The sequence below is a fragment of the Pristis pectinata genome, chromosome 1, assembly GCF_009764475.1.
Source record: "Pristis pectinata isolate sPriPec2 chromosome 1, sPriPec2.1.pri, whole genome shotgun sequence".
In the NCBI taxonomy this organism is placed as follows: Eukaryota; Metazoa; Chordata; class Chondrichthyes; order Rhinopristiformes; family Pristidae; genus Pristis; species Pristis pectinata.
In genome coordinates this window covers 17,360,410-17,377,794 of record NC_067405.1, presented here as the reverse complement: position 1 = coordinate 17,377,794, position 17,385 = coordinate 17,360,410, and the positions used below count along the sequence as shown (strand labels likewise).

Sequence of the window (17,385 nt, the reverse complement as noted above, 5' to 3'; positions counted from 1 at the left end):
AAATTAATACAGATTGATATATAGCATCAATATTTATACATGTAATACAAAGAGATCAGGAGAACAATCATGGCATAGATAATCATAAAGAACAATAAAATATAAAAAAAATCTAGATCCAACGATCTCTTAGTAAATGAATATAATATAAAAAAGGAAAGAAAAAGATTTATTATATAAATTAAAAAGGAACAAATCAATAAGAAAAATTGTAAACAATATAAACTAAACAAAAAAAATTTCCAAAAAAAACAAAAAAAAAACTGGGCTAAAACTGGGAAACAGAGCAATATTATGTCGTCAACTCCGTTCCTCCAAGTTGGAAAGTTATTGAAGGGATCTACATCATGTGAAAATATTGAATAAATGGACTCCAAATATCTTCAAATTTAAGCGAAGGATCGACAGGACAGTAGGCATTGTTAATCAAGGAAGTGTAGTGGATCGTGATGTGTAATTTGGGTGAAAATAAGGAATAGCAGGAGAAAGAAGATGTGGTTGGGAGTGGTGTATAGGTCCTCAGAATATGTGACAAGATAGAACAAATTAGAAATGGGAAAATATCAAGAGCATGTCAGAAGGGAACTGCAATTGCTGATTTTAATCTACACAAGGATTTGGACTGCAAGGGTACTGTGGATAAGAAATTTGCAGAGTGGATCAGGGATTGTTTCTCAGAGCAATATGTTACAGAAACTACCTGAGAACAAGCTATTTTAGATTTGGTCAGGTGGAACAAGGCAGGAATTAGTAAGAGATTCTGCAGTTAAGGATCCTCAAGGGAGTTGTGATCACAACATGGTAGAATTCCAGCTACGGTTTGAAGGTGAACACCTCTGGCCCAAAGGGAGTGGGGGGGGGGGGTGCAGTAGTGGTGGCACTTTTTAAACAAATTCATCTTTGTAATTGCTTTACCTGGACTGGACTGGGAAAACAGGCAAAAGGAAAGGTCAGTGGATGAGCTGTGGTGGATGAGAGTTTCGGCCTTGACATCAACATCTGCAAAATAAAGGTCCTCTACTAACCTGTCCCTGCTACGTGACACTGCCTTCCAACGATAAATGTTCACGGTGAGACTGTGGAAAGTGTGGATCACTTCTTGTATCTTGGGAGCCACTTCTCAGCAAAGACAGACACCATTGGTGAAGTTCAATATCATCCTCAATGTGCCAGTAAAATCTCAGACTTGACACAAAACACACAGTCTACTGGGCAATGGTGAATGCTGCTCTCCTATGTGCTTCTGAGTAAAAACAAATCAAAAAAACTATGAATATTGAAAATATGAAACAAAAATAAAAGATGCTTGAAATAGTTCACCTAAAAAGAGGTGGGGGTGGTGGTTTCAGTTTCAGGTTGGAAAGGGTCCTCAACCTGAAACGTTAGCTCTGTTTCTCTTCACAGATGCTGTCTGACCTGCCAAGTGTTTCCACCATTTTCTGTTGAACGTTTTTGAGACCTGGACTACCTACAGCAGGTACCTCAAGGCACTGAAAAATGCCACTAGTGTTCTGCAAAATCCTCCAAATTCACTGGAAGGACTCTTGGAATGCTTGGCCATTCTTTTCCTCCTCAGAGCGGAGAAGGACCATTTGCGATGGTTTCGAGAACTTCATGCATTGGGAGCACAAAAAAGCCCTATGAGGAGTGGACTACCTCACGTGCTATCTCCCTTCCTGTCCCATCTGCGGGAGAGATTGTCGTTCCCACATTGGCTTCATCAGCCACTTTAGAATCCATAGAGTTAGAGTAAAAGCAAGTCATCCTCAATCGAAAGAAAAGATCTTCTACTTTTGTGTAATTTCAGAATTACGAGAATATTTTGCTTCTATCATTGCCTGCTCCCTGCTTTCCTCTGAGTCATCCCTTGAGAGTTTAGTTTTGCCTGTTTTAAAGTTGAGTAGGACCTTGATTTAATGACTGGCCTTATTCAATAGTGCAATTTGTAATTAAGAGCTGCAACAAAATTAGAGAGTCAAGAGAAAAACAGTAAGGAAATAGACCTTTTGCCTACAGAGTCCATGCTGACCATCAATCACTCATTTACATTCATCCTACATTCATCCCATTTTTTATTCTCCCCTCATTCCTATAATCTCCAGCCAGACTCTACTGCTCACCTATATACAAGAGGCAATTTACAGTAGCCAATTAACCTACCAACCCACACTTCTTTGGGACGTGGGAGGAAACCCACGTGGTCACAAGCAGAACATCTCAGCTCAACACAGAGAGCACCCAAGGTCAGGATTGAACCCGGATCTCTGTGCTGTGAGTAGCTGCGCCACTGTGCCACCCTTTAGTCATTGCTGGAGTAAGGATTCAATCCAAAACCTTCTGGTTGTGAGGCAAAAGACCAGACAAGACCGGCCATAGTGTCTGCTTCTTCAGTATTGGAATACCGATCTTGTCTGGATTTTTAAAATTGGAGTCTTTCTGATTTATGTGTGGGTTTGTTATTGATTAGTAGCCAGATTTAATCTCTTCACTGGTGGCTGTACATCGAGCTGTCAAGTCCTTAAGGTCTAGAATTCCTTCCCTCAACCTCTTTGCCTTGCTGCTTTTTTTTAAACCTCCTTTTGAATTGTGCCTTAAAACCTACCTCTTTGAACAGGTTGTGCTTATGTGACTTTATCAATATATTTTTGTTTAATGGCACTCCTGTGAAGTGTGTTGTTAAACTGGGTAAATGGCATCTATTGTTATTGGATAAACTTGATGAGCTATTGGAATTTTGCTTTTTTTTTACTTTCCATGATGAGCCTGATAATCTTCTCAGATAATCCTGAGGGTGACTTGCTTCCAGTCCATTTTTGTGGGTTCTGAGGTGCCTAATGAGGCCAATGTGGTAACTGCAGATTCTTGCACGGATGGCTTAGGGGGTGGTTGATGGAAATGGAAGAGGTTGTATTGATGCAATCTGTCGCTGAAACCCAGTTAGAGGCTTTGTTCAAACAGTGTTCTTACTTAACGTTAGTCTCCTGACTTGGATAGGGCCTCTGAGGCTCTCATCTCAGTGCTGATGTTCTGCAATTAGACTTTACGCTATGTTATTCTGTTGAAGACCTATTGTTAGAACGATGAAACTGGACCGCTTTCAGAAGTGGAATATCCAGCTCATCCTATCTCTGTTCATACAGTTTACCCTTCCAGCATGTTTTAAATGAACAGAAAGATATTTTAAACTTACTCTGTGTGCTGAAACAAAAAAAAGGAAATGTGATAATACTGGTTTCAGACAGCTTGCTTAGCCACCACCACCTTTAACTCACTAATCATTAGGTGACAGTGACACAATGTGGTCGGACTTTGGAACCAGCCGTGGCCAGCCATTAACCCAGTGGTTGTAGTTCACTGCTTTTTTTTAATTTCAAAAACATACCTAATTCATAAAAATGTATACAGGAAATACAATACAAACTTTTTTTTACATTCATCGTGCCGTCAAACCCTTACATGTTCTTACAATGCATTAACACCACTCATATTTCCTCTTAAACAATACACCCACGGAGTATTTGATAGACTCCTACACACAACCCAGCTCCTCTGTCCAGTGGTAGCAGGACCCTAGACTGTGGCCCTTCTCCACAATGCCTTTGCAGTGGCTGCATCTGGTAGGAGAGGGACCCTGTTTATGTGTGTTACTAAATGCCTGTGTGAGTCTCCAAATCGTGTTTTTCCATTCAGATTACATTGAAGTCATCTTGAATTGTCTTTTCCACTGACACACCTGCTGGAAGAATTCCTCCTAAATATTGCTGATTCTCACATCCTTAATCAATCCATCATGATCTGAATTGCATACTTCCTTGTTTATTTTATTTTCATTCAAAAAGTATCACCATTTAACAAAAAGCAGACTGAAATAATCACAGAACAATTTTTGGATAAAAATAAATTGGCTTGTTTAACTTTAACCGTTAAATAACTTAAGTGTCACCAAGATGTAATAAAAGCAGCAGTCTTGCAAATTGTAAAGGTAGTTTTCGGTAAATAGAGGCATTCATTATGAAAATAGGCTAAACTACAGATTAGTCTTAGGTGAGATTGTGTTGGTTTAGATCAAAGAGTTTTCTGTAAGTGTGAAATATAAACAAAATGTTGGAAACACTCAGGCAGCATTTGTGAAAATATGAGTTTTATTTGGAAGACGGGGAAGTGAATAAATGATGTCTAAATTTTTCTGCATCTTATGATGCTTTTTTGTTACATGTGAATAGATACATAATATTTATTTTAATATCTGTAGCTTCTATGTGCAGGGTGCAGGTTAAATGAATAGTTCACCATTAATTAAAAAGAAACATCCAAATTATTTCAGAGACACAAGCGACTCTAGATGCTGGAATCGGGATCAAAAGGTAAACTGTTGGAAGAACTCAGTGGGACAGGCAGCATCTGTGGAGGCAAAGTGATGGTTGACGTTTTGGGTTGAAATCCTGCATCAGTTCTTCAAGCAGTTTACGTTCTGATTGAAATGAATGTATTTATTTCTGTTGCTGTTCTACCTGCCATAATTCTAGGGCATGATAGGTGGCATGTGCAAGAGATAACAGGATATTACAAGTGTAAGTGTTGTATCATCATTTCCCTAGAATGATTCCAGGAAAATCAGAATCAGGTTTATTATCACTGACATATGTCATGAAATTTGTTGTTTTGCCGCAGCAGTACAGTGCTAGACATAAAAATTACTATAATTTATAAAAATAAATAAATAGTGCAAAAGAGGAATAACGAGATAGTATCATGGGTTCACACATCCTTCAGAAATCTGATGCTGGAGGGGAAGAAGCTGTTCCTAAAATGTTGAGTGTGGGTCTTCAGGCTCCTGCACCCCCTCCCCGATGGTAGTAACAAGAAGAGGGCATGTCCTTGATGGTGAGGGTCCGGGATTATAGCTATTTATTGAAGAAGCTGTGGTCATTCTCCTTGGAAACGTAGATAAGAAATAAGAGCAAGAGTATACTATGCGGCCTTTTGAGCCTGCTCTGCAATATCATGGCTGATCTTCTAGCATAGTGGCCGTTTCCAGCAGTATCCCCTTAACCCTAAATTTTCTTTATGCCCAGAAATCTGTCGATCCCTGTTTTGAATGAACATAACACCTCAATTTCCAATCCTGTACAGGACAGAGTTCCAAAGGTTCACCATCCTCTGAATGAACGAGTGTCTCCTCATCTCAGTTTGACCCTCACCAATTTTTATAGATGTGCCATAGAAAGCATCCTATCAGGATGCATCACGGCTTGGTCTGGCAACTGCTTTGCCTAAGACTGCAAGAAATTGCAGACAGTTGTGCACGCAGCACATCAGGGAAACCAGCCTCTCCTCAATGGACTCTACACTTCTTACTGCCTCAGCAAAGCAGCCAACATTCTCAAAGACCCCACCCACCATGGACATTCTCTCCTTTTGTCCCCCCTCCCATCAGGCAGAAGATATAAAAGCCTGAAAGCAGACACCACTGGACTTAAGGACAGCTTCTATCTCACTGTTATAAGACTGTTATGATGGTCCCCTAGTATGATAACATGGACTCTTGACCTCACAGTCTACCTCGCACCTTATCGTCTACCTGCACTGCACTTTCTCTGTAACTGCCTCAATGCACTGATGTGATGAAATGATCTGTATGGATGGCATGCAAAACAACATTTTCCACTGTATGTTGGTACATGTGAAAATAATTACCAATTTCATAAAGAGCCTACCCAATATTCTCAAACTGCCCCAGCCTTATACTCCTCAGGGGAAACATCCTCCCTCCATCTCATCTGCCAAGTTATTTAAGGATCTTGTAAGTTACAATGAGACCTCTTATTCTTCCAAGCAACCAAGATTGAAGGGGATAAATATCAGGCAGGTAACCAGAAATAATAATACTTAAACATAATTTTTTCTGTTCACTTGAGAGAACAGCCAGGATCTTTGGTTAATGTCAGTTGTGAAGAGCTATCCGCCTGCCAGTAAGGCGCTCCCTCAGCACTGTATTGGAATTACTAGTGAGGTAATTTTTTTTACGGTCGTATCTCTGGAGCATGACTTGAACCCAGTACTTAGAGCAGGATAAAGTGTCGGCACAACATTGTGGGCCGAAGGGCCTGTACCGTGCTGTAGTGTTCTATTCTATGTACCTAGTGATCTGCAGAGGAGATTGGTGTCTAAAGCTGATAATTAAACTATGAAAAAAAAAATTTTGTGCTTTGTGTCAATGTCCCGTGACTTTGAAAAATGATCAGGTTAATGGAAAATGACCGCAGCATTGGTCATGTAATGAAATGCCGGTAAGTATTGAAAATTGCAGATGCTGAAAATCTGAAATAAAAACAGAATGGTGGAAGTACTATGGAGGTCAGACAACATCTGTGGAAAGAGTTTCAGCATTAACGTTTCAGGTCAGAGATCCTACATCAGAACAAGGAAAGAGAGAAAAACACGTTAGTTTGAAGTTGCAGAGAAGGTAAGGGGAGAGGTGGAGTGGACAAAGGCAACATCTGTGACATGGTGAGGCCAGGGTTGCTGAGGGATCAGTCGTCATCTGGTCATGAGTTAATGGAGCCAGTTACAGGATAATAATACAAGCAAAGAGATATTAAATGATATGAAATGCTGGGCTGTCAGGAATGTCTAGAAGGTCAGATTATGCTAATGGTGAGAGAAAAGCAGCCAATATCAAAGACGGATGGCTTACAGCAGAAATTACCAGTTCTGATACAGAGAAAGTGAGTTATTTGAAATTGTGGACTTCAGTATTGTCTCCAGAAGGTGGCAACACGCCCAACAAATAAGGTGTTGTTCATCAGGTTTGGTTTGAGCCTTGTTTTAACATAGGACATTAAAGCACAGTACAGGCCTTTCGGCCCACGATGTTGTGCTGACATTTTATCCTGAGAGCAGATCTATCTAACCCTTCCCTCCCACATAGCCCTCCATTTCTCTATCATTCATGTGGCTATCTAAGAGTCTCTTAAATGTCCCTAATGTATCTGCCCCCACAACCTCTGCTGACAGTGCATTCCACGCACCCACCACTCTCTGTGTAAAATAACTAACCTCTGACATCCCCCTTATATCTTCCTCCAATCACCTTAAATTTATGTCCCCTCGTGTTAGCCATTGTCGCCCTGGGAAAAAGTCTCTGATTGTCCACTCGATCTATGCCTCTTATCATCTTGTACACCTCTATCAAGTCACCTCTCATCCTCCTCTCCAAAGAGAAAAGCCCTAGCTCGCTCAACCTATCCTCATAAGACACACTCTCCAATCCAGGAAACATCCTGGTAAATCTCCTCTGTGCCCTCTCTAAAGCTTCCACATCCTTCCTATAATGAGGCAAACAGAACTGAACACAATACTCCAAATGTGGTCTAACCAGAGTTCTATAGAGCTACAACATTAGCTCGCGGATCTTGAACTCAGTACCTCAACGAATGAAGGCCAACACACCATACGTATTCTTAACAACCCTATCGACCTGCGCAATCCTATCGACCTGATCGAGATTTGGAGCAGGACCTTTGAAAAGAGGTGAGTCTCTGTGCGCGTGTTTGTGAGTTACACCTCGCAAGAATCTAAACAAGGTACATTTGCAAATTGTTACCAGTGATTGGCTTATTAACATCAGCAAATAAAGGGAAGGCAGGTATAAGCGGAGCGGCCATTTTGGGAGCAGCCATTGTGTGCGTGGACCAGTGTTAGAGTGGGGAGCTGAGGCTTTGGCTCAAGAGGCTTCGGTGAGAAGAGGCGAAGGTAAGTCTCTGATAAATTTCTTTCTTTATTGCTGTGGTGTTTCCTTTAGTGCCAGGCCAGAGTAGTGAGAATGGCTCCAGGGTCACTGGTGTGTTCAGTTTGTGAGATGTGGGAGTTCTGGGAGACATCCAGTTTCCCTGATAACTACATCTGCACGAGGTGCATCCAGCTGCAGCTCCTTACAGACCATGTTAGGGAACTGGAGCTGCAGCTGGATGACCTTCGGCTCCTACGGGATAACGAGGACTTCATAGATAAGAGCTACAGGGAGGCAGTCACTCCTAATCTGAAGGAGGCAGGCAGCTGGATGACAGAAGAACGACGGAGAATAGGCAGGTAGTGCAGAGTACCCCTGTGGCTGTTCCCCTCAATAACAGGTACACTGCTTTGGATACTGTTGGGGGGTAAGACATACCAGGGGGAAGACCTACTAGCGGAAAGCTGCAGTGACCAGGTCTCTGGCACTGAGCCTGGTCGTGTGGTGCAGAAGGGAAGGGGGGAGAAGAGGAGAGTGGTAGTGATAGGGGATTCCATAGTAAGGGGGGCAGACAGGAGATCCTGTGGATGTGAAAGAGACTCCCAAATGGTATGTTGCCTTCCGGGTACCAGGGTCAGGGACGTCTCGGATCGGGTCCACAGCATTCTCAGGAGAAGGCTGAACAGCCAGAGGTCGTGGTACATATTGGTACCAATGACAGAGATAGAAAAGGAGATGAGGTCCTGAAAAGGGAATATAAGGAGTTAGGTAGGAAGGTGAAAAGCAGGACCTCAAGGGTAGTAATCTCTGGATTGCTGTCTGTGCCACGTGCCAGTGAGGGTAAGAACAGGATGATTTGGCAGATGAATGCGTTGCTGAGGAGTTGGTGCAGCTGGCAGGGTTTCAGATTTGTTGAGATTTCTTGGGAGTCATTGGGATCTCTTCCGGGGAAGGTACGACCTGTACAAAAGGGATGGGTTATACCTGAACTAGAGGGGGACCAATATTCTTGCAGGCAGGTTTGCTAGAACTGTTGGGAAGGGTTTAAACTAGTTTGGCAGGGGGATGGGAACCAGAGTGGTAGGTTAGAGGTTGGTGCATTTAGTGTACAAGTAAATGCAGAGTGTAGAAAGACTGTGAGGAAGGATAGGCAGTTGTAAGGGCAAAATTGCAGTCAGTGGATGAGCTGATGTGTGTCTAATGCGAGAAGTATCAGGAACAAGGGTAATGAACTTAAAGCATAGGTATATACATGGAACTATGAGATAGTGGCCATTACAGAGACTTAGCTGTCACAAGGGCAGGAATGGCTGCTGGATATTCTAGGGTTTAGATATTTCAAAAGGGACAGGGACGGAGGTAAAAGAGGTGGGGGCGTAGCTTTGCTGATCAGGGACAGTGTCACAGCTGTAGAAAGGGAAGATGTCCTGGAGGGATCGTCCACTGAGTCAGTGTGGGTGTAAGTCAGAAATAGGAAGGGAGCGATCACTCTTGGGAGTTTTCTACAGACCCCCTAATAGCAGCAGAGACACTGAGGTGCAGATCAGGAAGCAGATTTTGGAGAGGTTCAAAAATAACAGGGTTGTTGTCATGGCTGATTTCAACTTCTCTGATATTGATTGGCACCTCCTTAGTGTAGAGGGGATAGAAGGGGCGGAGCTTGTTAGGTGTGTCCAGGAAGGGTTCCTGACACAGTATGTGGACAGGCCGACTGGAGGTAAGGCTATTCTGGACCTGGTACTAGGCAATGAGCCTGATCAGGTTTCAGATCTCTCGGTGGGAGAGCATTTTGGAGATAGTGACCATAACTCCTTGACCTTTACCATAGCCTTGGAGAGGGATAGGAGCAGATGATATGGGGAAGTATTTAACTGGGGGAAGGGGAATTATTATGCTATTAGGCAGGAACTTGGGATCGTAAATTGGGAACAGATGTTCTTGGGGAAGTGCACAGCAGAAATGTGAAGGTTGTTTAGGGAGTACTTGCATGGGATTCTGGATAGGTTTGTCCCATTGAGGCAGGGTAAGGATGGTAGAGTGAAGGAACCGTGGTTGACAAGAGATGTAGAATATCTTGTAAAGAGGAAGAAAGAAGCTTACCTGAGGTTTAGAAAGCATGGATCAGACAGGGCTCTGGAGAGTTACAAGGTAGCCAGGAGGGAGCTTAAGAATGGACTTAGGAGAGCTAGAAGGGGGGCATGAGAAGTCCTTGGCAAATAGGATCAAGGTAACCGCAAGGCATTCTACACATATATGAAGAATAGGAGGATGACCAGAGTGAGAGTAGGACTGATCAGGGGTAAAAGAAGGAACATGTGCCTGGAGTCAGAAGAGGTAGGGGAGCTCCTGAATGAATACTGTGCTTCAGTATTCACCAGTGAGAGAGACCTTGACGATTGTGATGATGGCGTACAACAGGCTGAAATGCTAGAGCATGTCGACGTGAGGAAAGAGGATGTGCTGGAGCTCTTGAAAAACATTAGGATAGATATTACCAGGCTGGATGGGATATATCCAAGGTGATTACAGGAAGGGAGAGAAGAAATTGCTGTGCCTTTGGCGATAATCTTTGAGTTCTTACTGGGCACAGGAGTAGTGCCAGATGATTGGAGAGTGGCAAATGTTGTTCCTTTGTTCAAGAAAGGGAGTAGGGATAACCCTGGGAATTACAGACCAGCGAGTCTTACTTCAGTGGCGGGCAAATTACTGGAGAAGATTCACAGAGACAGGATTTATGGGCATTTGGAGAAGCATAGGCTGATTAGGGACAGTCAGCATGGCTTTGTGAGGGGCAGGTCATGCCTCACGAGTCTGATTGAATTCTTTGAGGATGTGACAAAGCACATTGATGAAGATAGAGCAATGGATGTGGTGTGCATGGATTTTAGTAAGGCGTTTGATAAGGTTCCTCATGGAATACTCATTCAGAAAGTCAGGAGGCATGGGATCCAGGGAAACTTGGCTGTGTGGATTCAGAATTGGCTCAGTCATAGAAGACAGAGGGTGGTGGTAGATGGAACGTTTTCTGCCTGGAGGTTGGTAACCAGTGGTGTTCCACAGGGATCTGTTCTAGGACCCCTGCTCTTTGTGATTTTTATAAATGACTTGGATGAGGATGTGGAAGGGTGGGTTAGTGAGTTTGCTGATGATACAAAGGTTGGTGGTGTTATGGATAGTGTAGAAGTTTGCTGTATATTACAACAGGATATTGATAGAATGCATAGCTGGGCAGATGGAGTTCAACCTGGATAAGTGTGAAGTGATACACATTGGGAGATTGAATTTGAAGGCAGAATACAAGGTTAATGGCAACACTCTTAGCAGTGTGGAGGACCAGAGGGATCTTGGGGTCCACACAGAGCAAGAGGTTAGACAGACAGGCAGTGGGACGGAAAATTAAAGTGGCAGGGAACTGAAAGCTCAGGGTCACCCTTGTGGACTGAATGCACACTCTAAATGTGTGTTCTCGGCAAAATGTTCACTCAATCTGTGGTTAGTTTCTCCAATGTCAAAGACACCAAATGCAGTACACTTGATTGGAAGAAATGCATGTGAATTGCTGCATCAACTGGAAAACCTGTTGAACTCCTGGATGGTGAATTGATGATGGAGTTTGTATGTTCCTGGCTTGATGCTTTTTCCGAGCTGAAGTTTTTATTCATAAAAATGGAAGTATGCAACCAGCCAAGATGATGCACACAGAGGGGAAAGTTGTTTGCAGATTGGACCTCTGTCACCCTCCTGTTGGGTTTTCATGGACACACACTAATGGTTAATTAATATAAACCAGGTCAAAATAGCTAATGTTGTTCCTTTACTTAAGAAGAACAGCAGGGATAATCCAGCTAACTACATGCCAATGAGCCTTGTGCCCATGGCAGGGACATTACTGGAGAAACTCATAAGGGATGGGATTTATGTTCATTTAGAAAGACAGGGACTGATTAGGCAGAGTCAGCATGGCCTTCTGAGGGGCAAGTCCTGTGTCACTAATATGAGTGTTTTGAGAAGGTGACCAAGGAGATTGATGAAGGCAGGGTGGTAGATGTTGGTCTATATGGACTTCAATAAGATGTTCGACAAGGTCCCACATGGTAGACTTGTCCAAAAGATTAAGGCACATGTCATCTAAGGTGAGCTGGCTAATTGGATCCAAAATTGCCTTGGTGATAGGAAGCAGACGTTAGTGGTGGGATGATGTTTTTCTAATTGGAAGTCTGTGACCAGTGGTGTACCGTGGGGACCAGTGCTGGGACCTTTGCTGTTTGTGACATACGTCAATGACTTGGATGTGAATGTAGGAGGAATATGGATGACACAAAAATTGGTGGTGTTGTGGATAGTGAGGAAGGTTGAGAATACAGCACAATATAGATCAGATGGAAAACTGGGTGAAGCATTGCAGATAGAATTTAATTCCAACAAGTGCAAGCTTCTGCATTTTGTGGTCAAATATGGGTAGGACATATACATTGAATGGTAGGGCACTAAGGAATTTTGATGGAGAGAGAGACCATGTGCTCCAACTCAATAGTTCAGTGAAAGTGGCAATGCAGGTGGATAGGGTGGTGAAGAAGGCATATGGCATGCTTGCCTTCCTGGGTCAGGCCGAGAACATAAAAGCTGGGATATTATGTTGCAAATTTACAAAACACTGGTTGGAGAATTGAGTGCAGTTCTGATCACCACACTATAGGAAGGATGTGGTTGTACTGGAGAGTGCAGAGGAGATTCATCAGGATGTTGCCTGGATTGGAGAACTTTATTATGGGGAAAGATTGGATAGGCTGTATTTACTTATACTTGAGTGAAGGGTGACCTGATAGAAGTACGCAGTAAGATTATGAAAGACGTGGATAGGGTAAATGGTGAAGATATATTTTTTCCCCATGGGAGTGGTATCAAAAACAAAAGGTCACAGGTTTAAGGTGAGGGGAAGGAGCTTTAAAGAAGATTTGAGAGAAAGTGTTTTTCTTACAAAAGTTGTGGTTGGTATCTCTAACTTGCTGCTAGAGGAAGTGGTGGAATTAAAAAACAATGACTTGGCATTTAGAAAGGCATTTAAATAGGCAAGGCATAGAGGGATGTGGTCTTAATGCGGGCAAATGGGATTAGTGGAGATGGGCAAAAGGTCGGCATAGACGTGGAGGGCCGAAGGGCCTGTTTCTGCGCTATGCACCTCCGTGACTCTAAAATCAGAAAATGTTGGAAAAACTCAGTGGGTCAGGCAGCAGCCGTGGAGAGAGAGTTAACCTCCCATCAGAAAGGACGCCGGCTTCCCTGCTGGTGTTCCGGAGTTTCGATCACATGCTTTTTCTCCTGTTTTGCGTTTTGAAATGTAAACCTAGGATTTTTCTTGGCACTGAGTTGTTGCACACGGAAAGTGCAAACTGGTGCATTTTGTGAGGTCGGACAGGGTTATGAGGGATTGGGGGTGACCTTGGTAAACCTCGGGGCTCGCCCACCACTTCACCTCCCCGCTGCTCACCGTGTTCGAGACCGGCTCCTGGAATCTCCACACCTTCCCCTCCCGGCAATCCGGACAACTCCGGTCCTGACGAGACACGGCTCCTCACCTAAACACGTTTTTTTGAAGTGCGCAATCTCACTGCAATCGAAAGGTGAAAAATTAGAAGGTCGGTGATATTTGAGGCAATAGCTAAGGCGTTGGCAGGTTTACCAGCGGTGGGTCGGTTGCTGTAAGTGAGATGACCCTGACGTCACTTGGGGAATATAAGAGGCTCCCGAGGGCGTTGGGTTGTGACTCGGGGTGGTGTTAATTTGCAGAGTTGTTCTCGTCTCGGCCGTCTTGTGTGGAGATAACTACCATGTTGTTTTGGCACACCCAGCCCGAGCATTATCACCACCAGCAACACAACACCAACAGCTACCTCCGGTGAGTGGCCCCGAAAAAGTATGATTACAGTCGGAAAGGCAGGAGACAAACTCAGTGCAAGTTTAAAAACAACCCCTTGGACCTTTAAAATGTGAAACTAGGGAAGGAAAATAATTTCAGGGATTGCGTTTAAATGTATAGTGCGGGGCAAGCTGCGGGGGTGAATGGTGAGATTATTTGGACGTTTGAAGTGAAATGCCATTGCAACTTTTATATCTTATTTACATTTCCTGGCATAGTTTCTACTTGGGGTTGAGTGGCTGCTAAATTAGTCAGGCGCTTTCTAAAGTATTTCAAGCGGTGGCCTGATGTAAATAAAGTTGTAGAGATATAAAAAGTATTGGAACGGTCGAGTTGGCGAAAATATTTGTATTGGTTATGTTTAAATATTTTTTTTAAAATCGTGATTGAGTAACTAAACGTTGCAAACTATTGCCTGTACAAATTACGAGTCATTGTATTGTCCAGGAAGCGTCTGTACTGATAATATTGCATTCATGTTATTTGCGCCTGTATTTTGTGTGGCTCTGGGCTGTGTTCATGAAGTTTGTGCTCCCATGGGGAGAGATGAGGAAAGGAATACGCTGTTAGCAACTGAAAACCGAGTCCAACCCTTCAATTCACAATGTCGCTTCTCTAATTCTTTCATTGCTCCAAACTCTCTCCAGAAAGCGCCTGGTGTTTTCTGAAGGGCATATTTGCTCCAACGCAGTCCGAACACATACCGAGTCAGAATTGCGTTGCCTTTTTCCCCCCCTCTGTCCACTTCCCAGAGAAGCTTGATGTCAGCTCCAACAAGGTTCTTTCATGAATTGAAACAATAGCTAAGGCATCGGAGACCCAGCGCTTCCTAAGGCTGGCGCAGACACTTGCTAACTGGTTGTCCCTTCTCGAAAGTTAAAATTTAAAAACAGGTGCTGAAAGCCTGAAATAAAAACAGAAAATACTGGAAATGATATTTTAGGTAGCACCTGTAGAAAGGTGACCTCTCAAGTTTCTCAGATACTGCCTGGTGAGTGTTTCTACCATTTTCTGTTTTATTTCTCATTTCCTTTTCTTTCCTGCTTTGACAAATTTAAGGTACAGTTGAAATGTTTCCATTACCTTGGAAAGATACTCTGCTATTTGGCCAAGAAGTGTGTATAAATAATGTACCCTTGATTTTGTTTTACCCTGAGTTTCTCCAGGGGTCAAACACATTAATTTTAGTTGGATCATGGGAGAATGAGTCACTTTTGACACCACTATTATTGGAGAATTGAATAGTGATCTTCATGGGATTTAGCTTCTTTTGATAGGGATGGAAAATGCCCAAGAATGCAAAAGTAAGGGAAGATTAGAAAAGGCACACAAACATACAGATTAGGAGTAAGACCAGCCTATGGTTGCTCCACCATGTATTGAGATGGTGTGTGATCTGACTGTAACTCTGCATTCCTGTCTGTTTACAGTTGGCGTTCATCCCCTTGCTTATCAGGAATCTATCTACCTCTGCCTTAAAAATATTCAAGGAGTCTGCTCACTCTTCTGAGGGAGTGAGTTCCAAAGTCTCTCTGCAGTTTGAGAGAAAGAACATTTACCTTAATTTTGTCTTAAATGGATGAGTCCCTAGTGGCCCCTAGTTGTAGATCCTTCCACATAAGGAAACATCCTCTTCACATCAACCCTTTCAAGACCCCTCAGGATTTTGTTTCACTCAAGTCCTCTCTCACTTTTCCAAACTACGAGCCTCATCTGTCCATATTTTCCTCAAGACAACCGGTCCATTCCTTGTAATAGACTAGAAAAGCTTCTCTGAACTACCAATACATTAATATCCTTCTTTAAATAAGAAACTAGTTCTGTCACAGTAGTCTGCATGTGGTCTCGCCAATGCCCTACATAACTCCCTACCTCTGTAGGAAGTGTAAACTCCCTACTTTTGTATTTCATTCCCCTCATAATAACCAATCATATTCTGTCATCTTTCCCAAGTTCTTGCTGTATGCACAAACTAGCCTTTTGCAATTCATGCATTGGGAAGTCCAAATCCCTCTAAATTTAGGACAATTTTATATTTTCCCTCATTATACTCCCAATTGTCAGATCTTTACCCATTCACTTATCTATCTATATCCCCTTGTAGTCTCCTGTGTGTCCTCTTCACAAGTTACTTTCCTACCTTTATGCTATCAGCAAATTTACCAACCATACCTTCAGTGCCTTCATCCAAGTCATTGTACAAATGTCGAGACCCCAGCACCATTCACCACTTGTTATATCTCGCACCAAAGACCCATTTATACCTCTGCTCTATTTTCTGTTGGCCAACCAGGCTTCCATCTGTGTCAGAATGTTATCTCCTATAGCATGAACTTCTATTTTCTGCAGTAACCTATTAAAATATTTGTCACAATGTTGTCGTTTTTGTCATTTTTTGTGGTGTGCATTATGAGGCAGATTTATTCTGTGATTTAACAGAATAGCAAATTTACATTTGAATATTCAAGATTTAATATTTGAGTGTTTATGTACATAATTGAATGCTTCTTAAAAGTATCTAAGAATTTCGGTCAAAGTGGATCTGGTGCATTAGCATATAGCAACACTAACAACAGGATGTCTGACATTAAGTCGGTGCCACTAGACGACATTTATGCCAACAACAAGAAAGTGGGATAAACCATTTTTGATGAAATGTCGATCACTCCTTGCCAGTATGTCAGCTTAGCACCGTGAAATACTTCAAATGTAAAAAAAAGTTGCCTATATCCAGGAAGTCAAACAAGAGTGATATCACCAAGTAGATTCTCAGTGTCATAGAGTTGTACAGTACAGAGACAGGCCCTTCGGCCCACCATATCCATGCTGACCTTTTTGCTCGTCTCCACTAATCCCATTTGCCCACATTAGGGCCGTATCCCTCTATGCCTTGCCTATTGGTGTGCCTGACTAAATGTCCCTTAAATGTAGTGGTTATACCTGACTCTGCCGCCACCTCTGGCTGCAACTTCCAGATATAAGATACTTATTTATTAGTCATAGTATGTCGAAATACACAGTGAAATGCATCTTTTTGCGTTACTGAGAATGTGCAGGTGTCGCAACTCTTCTGGCGCCAACCACACTTTGCGTAAAATAAAACTTTCCCCTCAAATCACCTCTCTTTATTATTCTCCTCCTTTTGCATCAGGCTTTGGTTGTGGAAATCAGCTGATGGTGATGAGGCAAAAGTGTGAAATGATCTTTATCTTTGAATGTTGAATACAATGTGAAAAATTGGATGTACTTGGTTGATTAGGCTTTGAGTGATTAATTGTTTTGTTTGATAAAAATGTTTTTGTTCCATTTCAGTGATGTCCTTGCATTGCCAGTTTTTAAACATGAGGAGTCAAATCCCTCACCAAGAACTGATGCCAAGCTGCTCCCATTCCAGTATGTGCTTTGTGCAGCCACCTCTCCAGCTGTCAAACTGCATGAAGAAACTTTGACCTATCTCAACCAAGGTATCAATACTGAGCATTTACTATTGATTTTTTTTTATCCACCTCTCCCTCATCTTTCCTTTCATGTTGGCTCTCTATAACCAAGCTATTTCCTGCTGTGGACAGGAATATTTAGCTTGCAGATATCTTTTGCGATGGTGTTCCTTGCTTCTAACCTTGATCTATGGGTGTGATCTGTTTTCCCAACGCCTTCAACCTGTTCCTATGCGGAAATATCCACTTGGCTAGAGTATAGTATGTTGGAACCACGTATGAAGTGCCTGTGGATAATC

At 42.6% G+C, this 17,385-nt stretch overlaps 1 protein-coding gene across 3 annotated transcripts in view; it reads left to right on the top strand.

Moving 5' to 3' along the window:
* Positions 1–13,383: 13,383 nt before the first annotated feature.
* The window catches only part of tfcp2l1 (transcription factor CP2-like 1), a 40,247-nt gene continuing 36,245 nt past the window's right edge, over positions 13,384–17,385 (top strand). Inside the window, exons 1-2 of one of the 3 annotated variants that reach the window (XM_052026468.1) lie at positions 13,384–13,628; positions 16,962–17,113. In XM_052026468.1, coding sequence (XP_051882428.1) covers positions 13,561–13,628; positions 16,962–17,113 — 220 coding nt within the window. In that variant the 5' untranslated portion in view covers positions 13,384–13,560. Of the gene's footprint in view, positions 13,629–16,961; positions 17,114–17,385 lie in introns of those variants that run through there. The other 2 variants (XM_052026606.1, XM_052026536.1) reach the window with 2 other exon arrangements.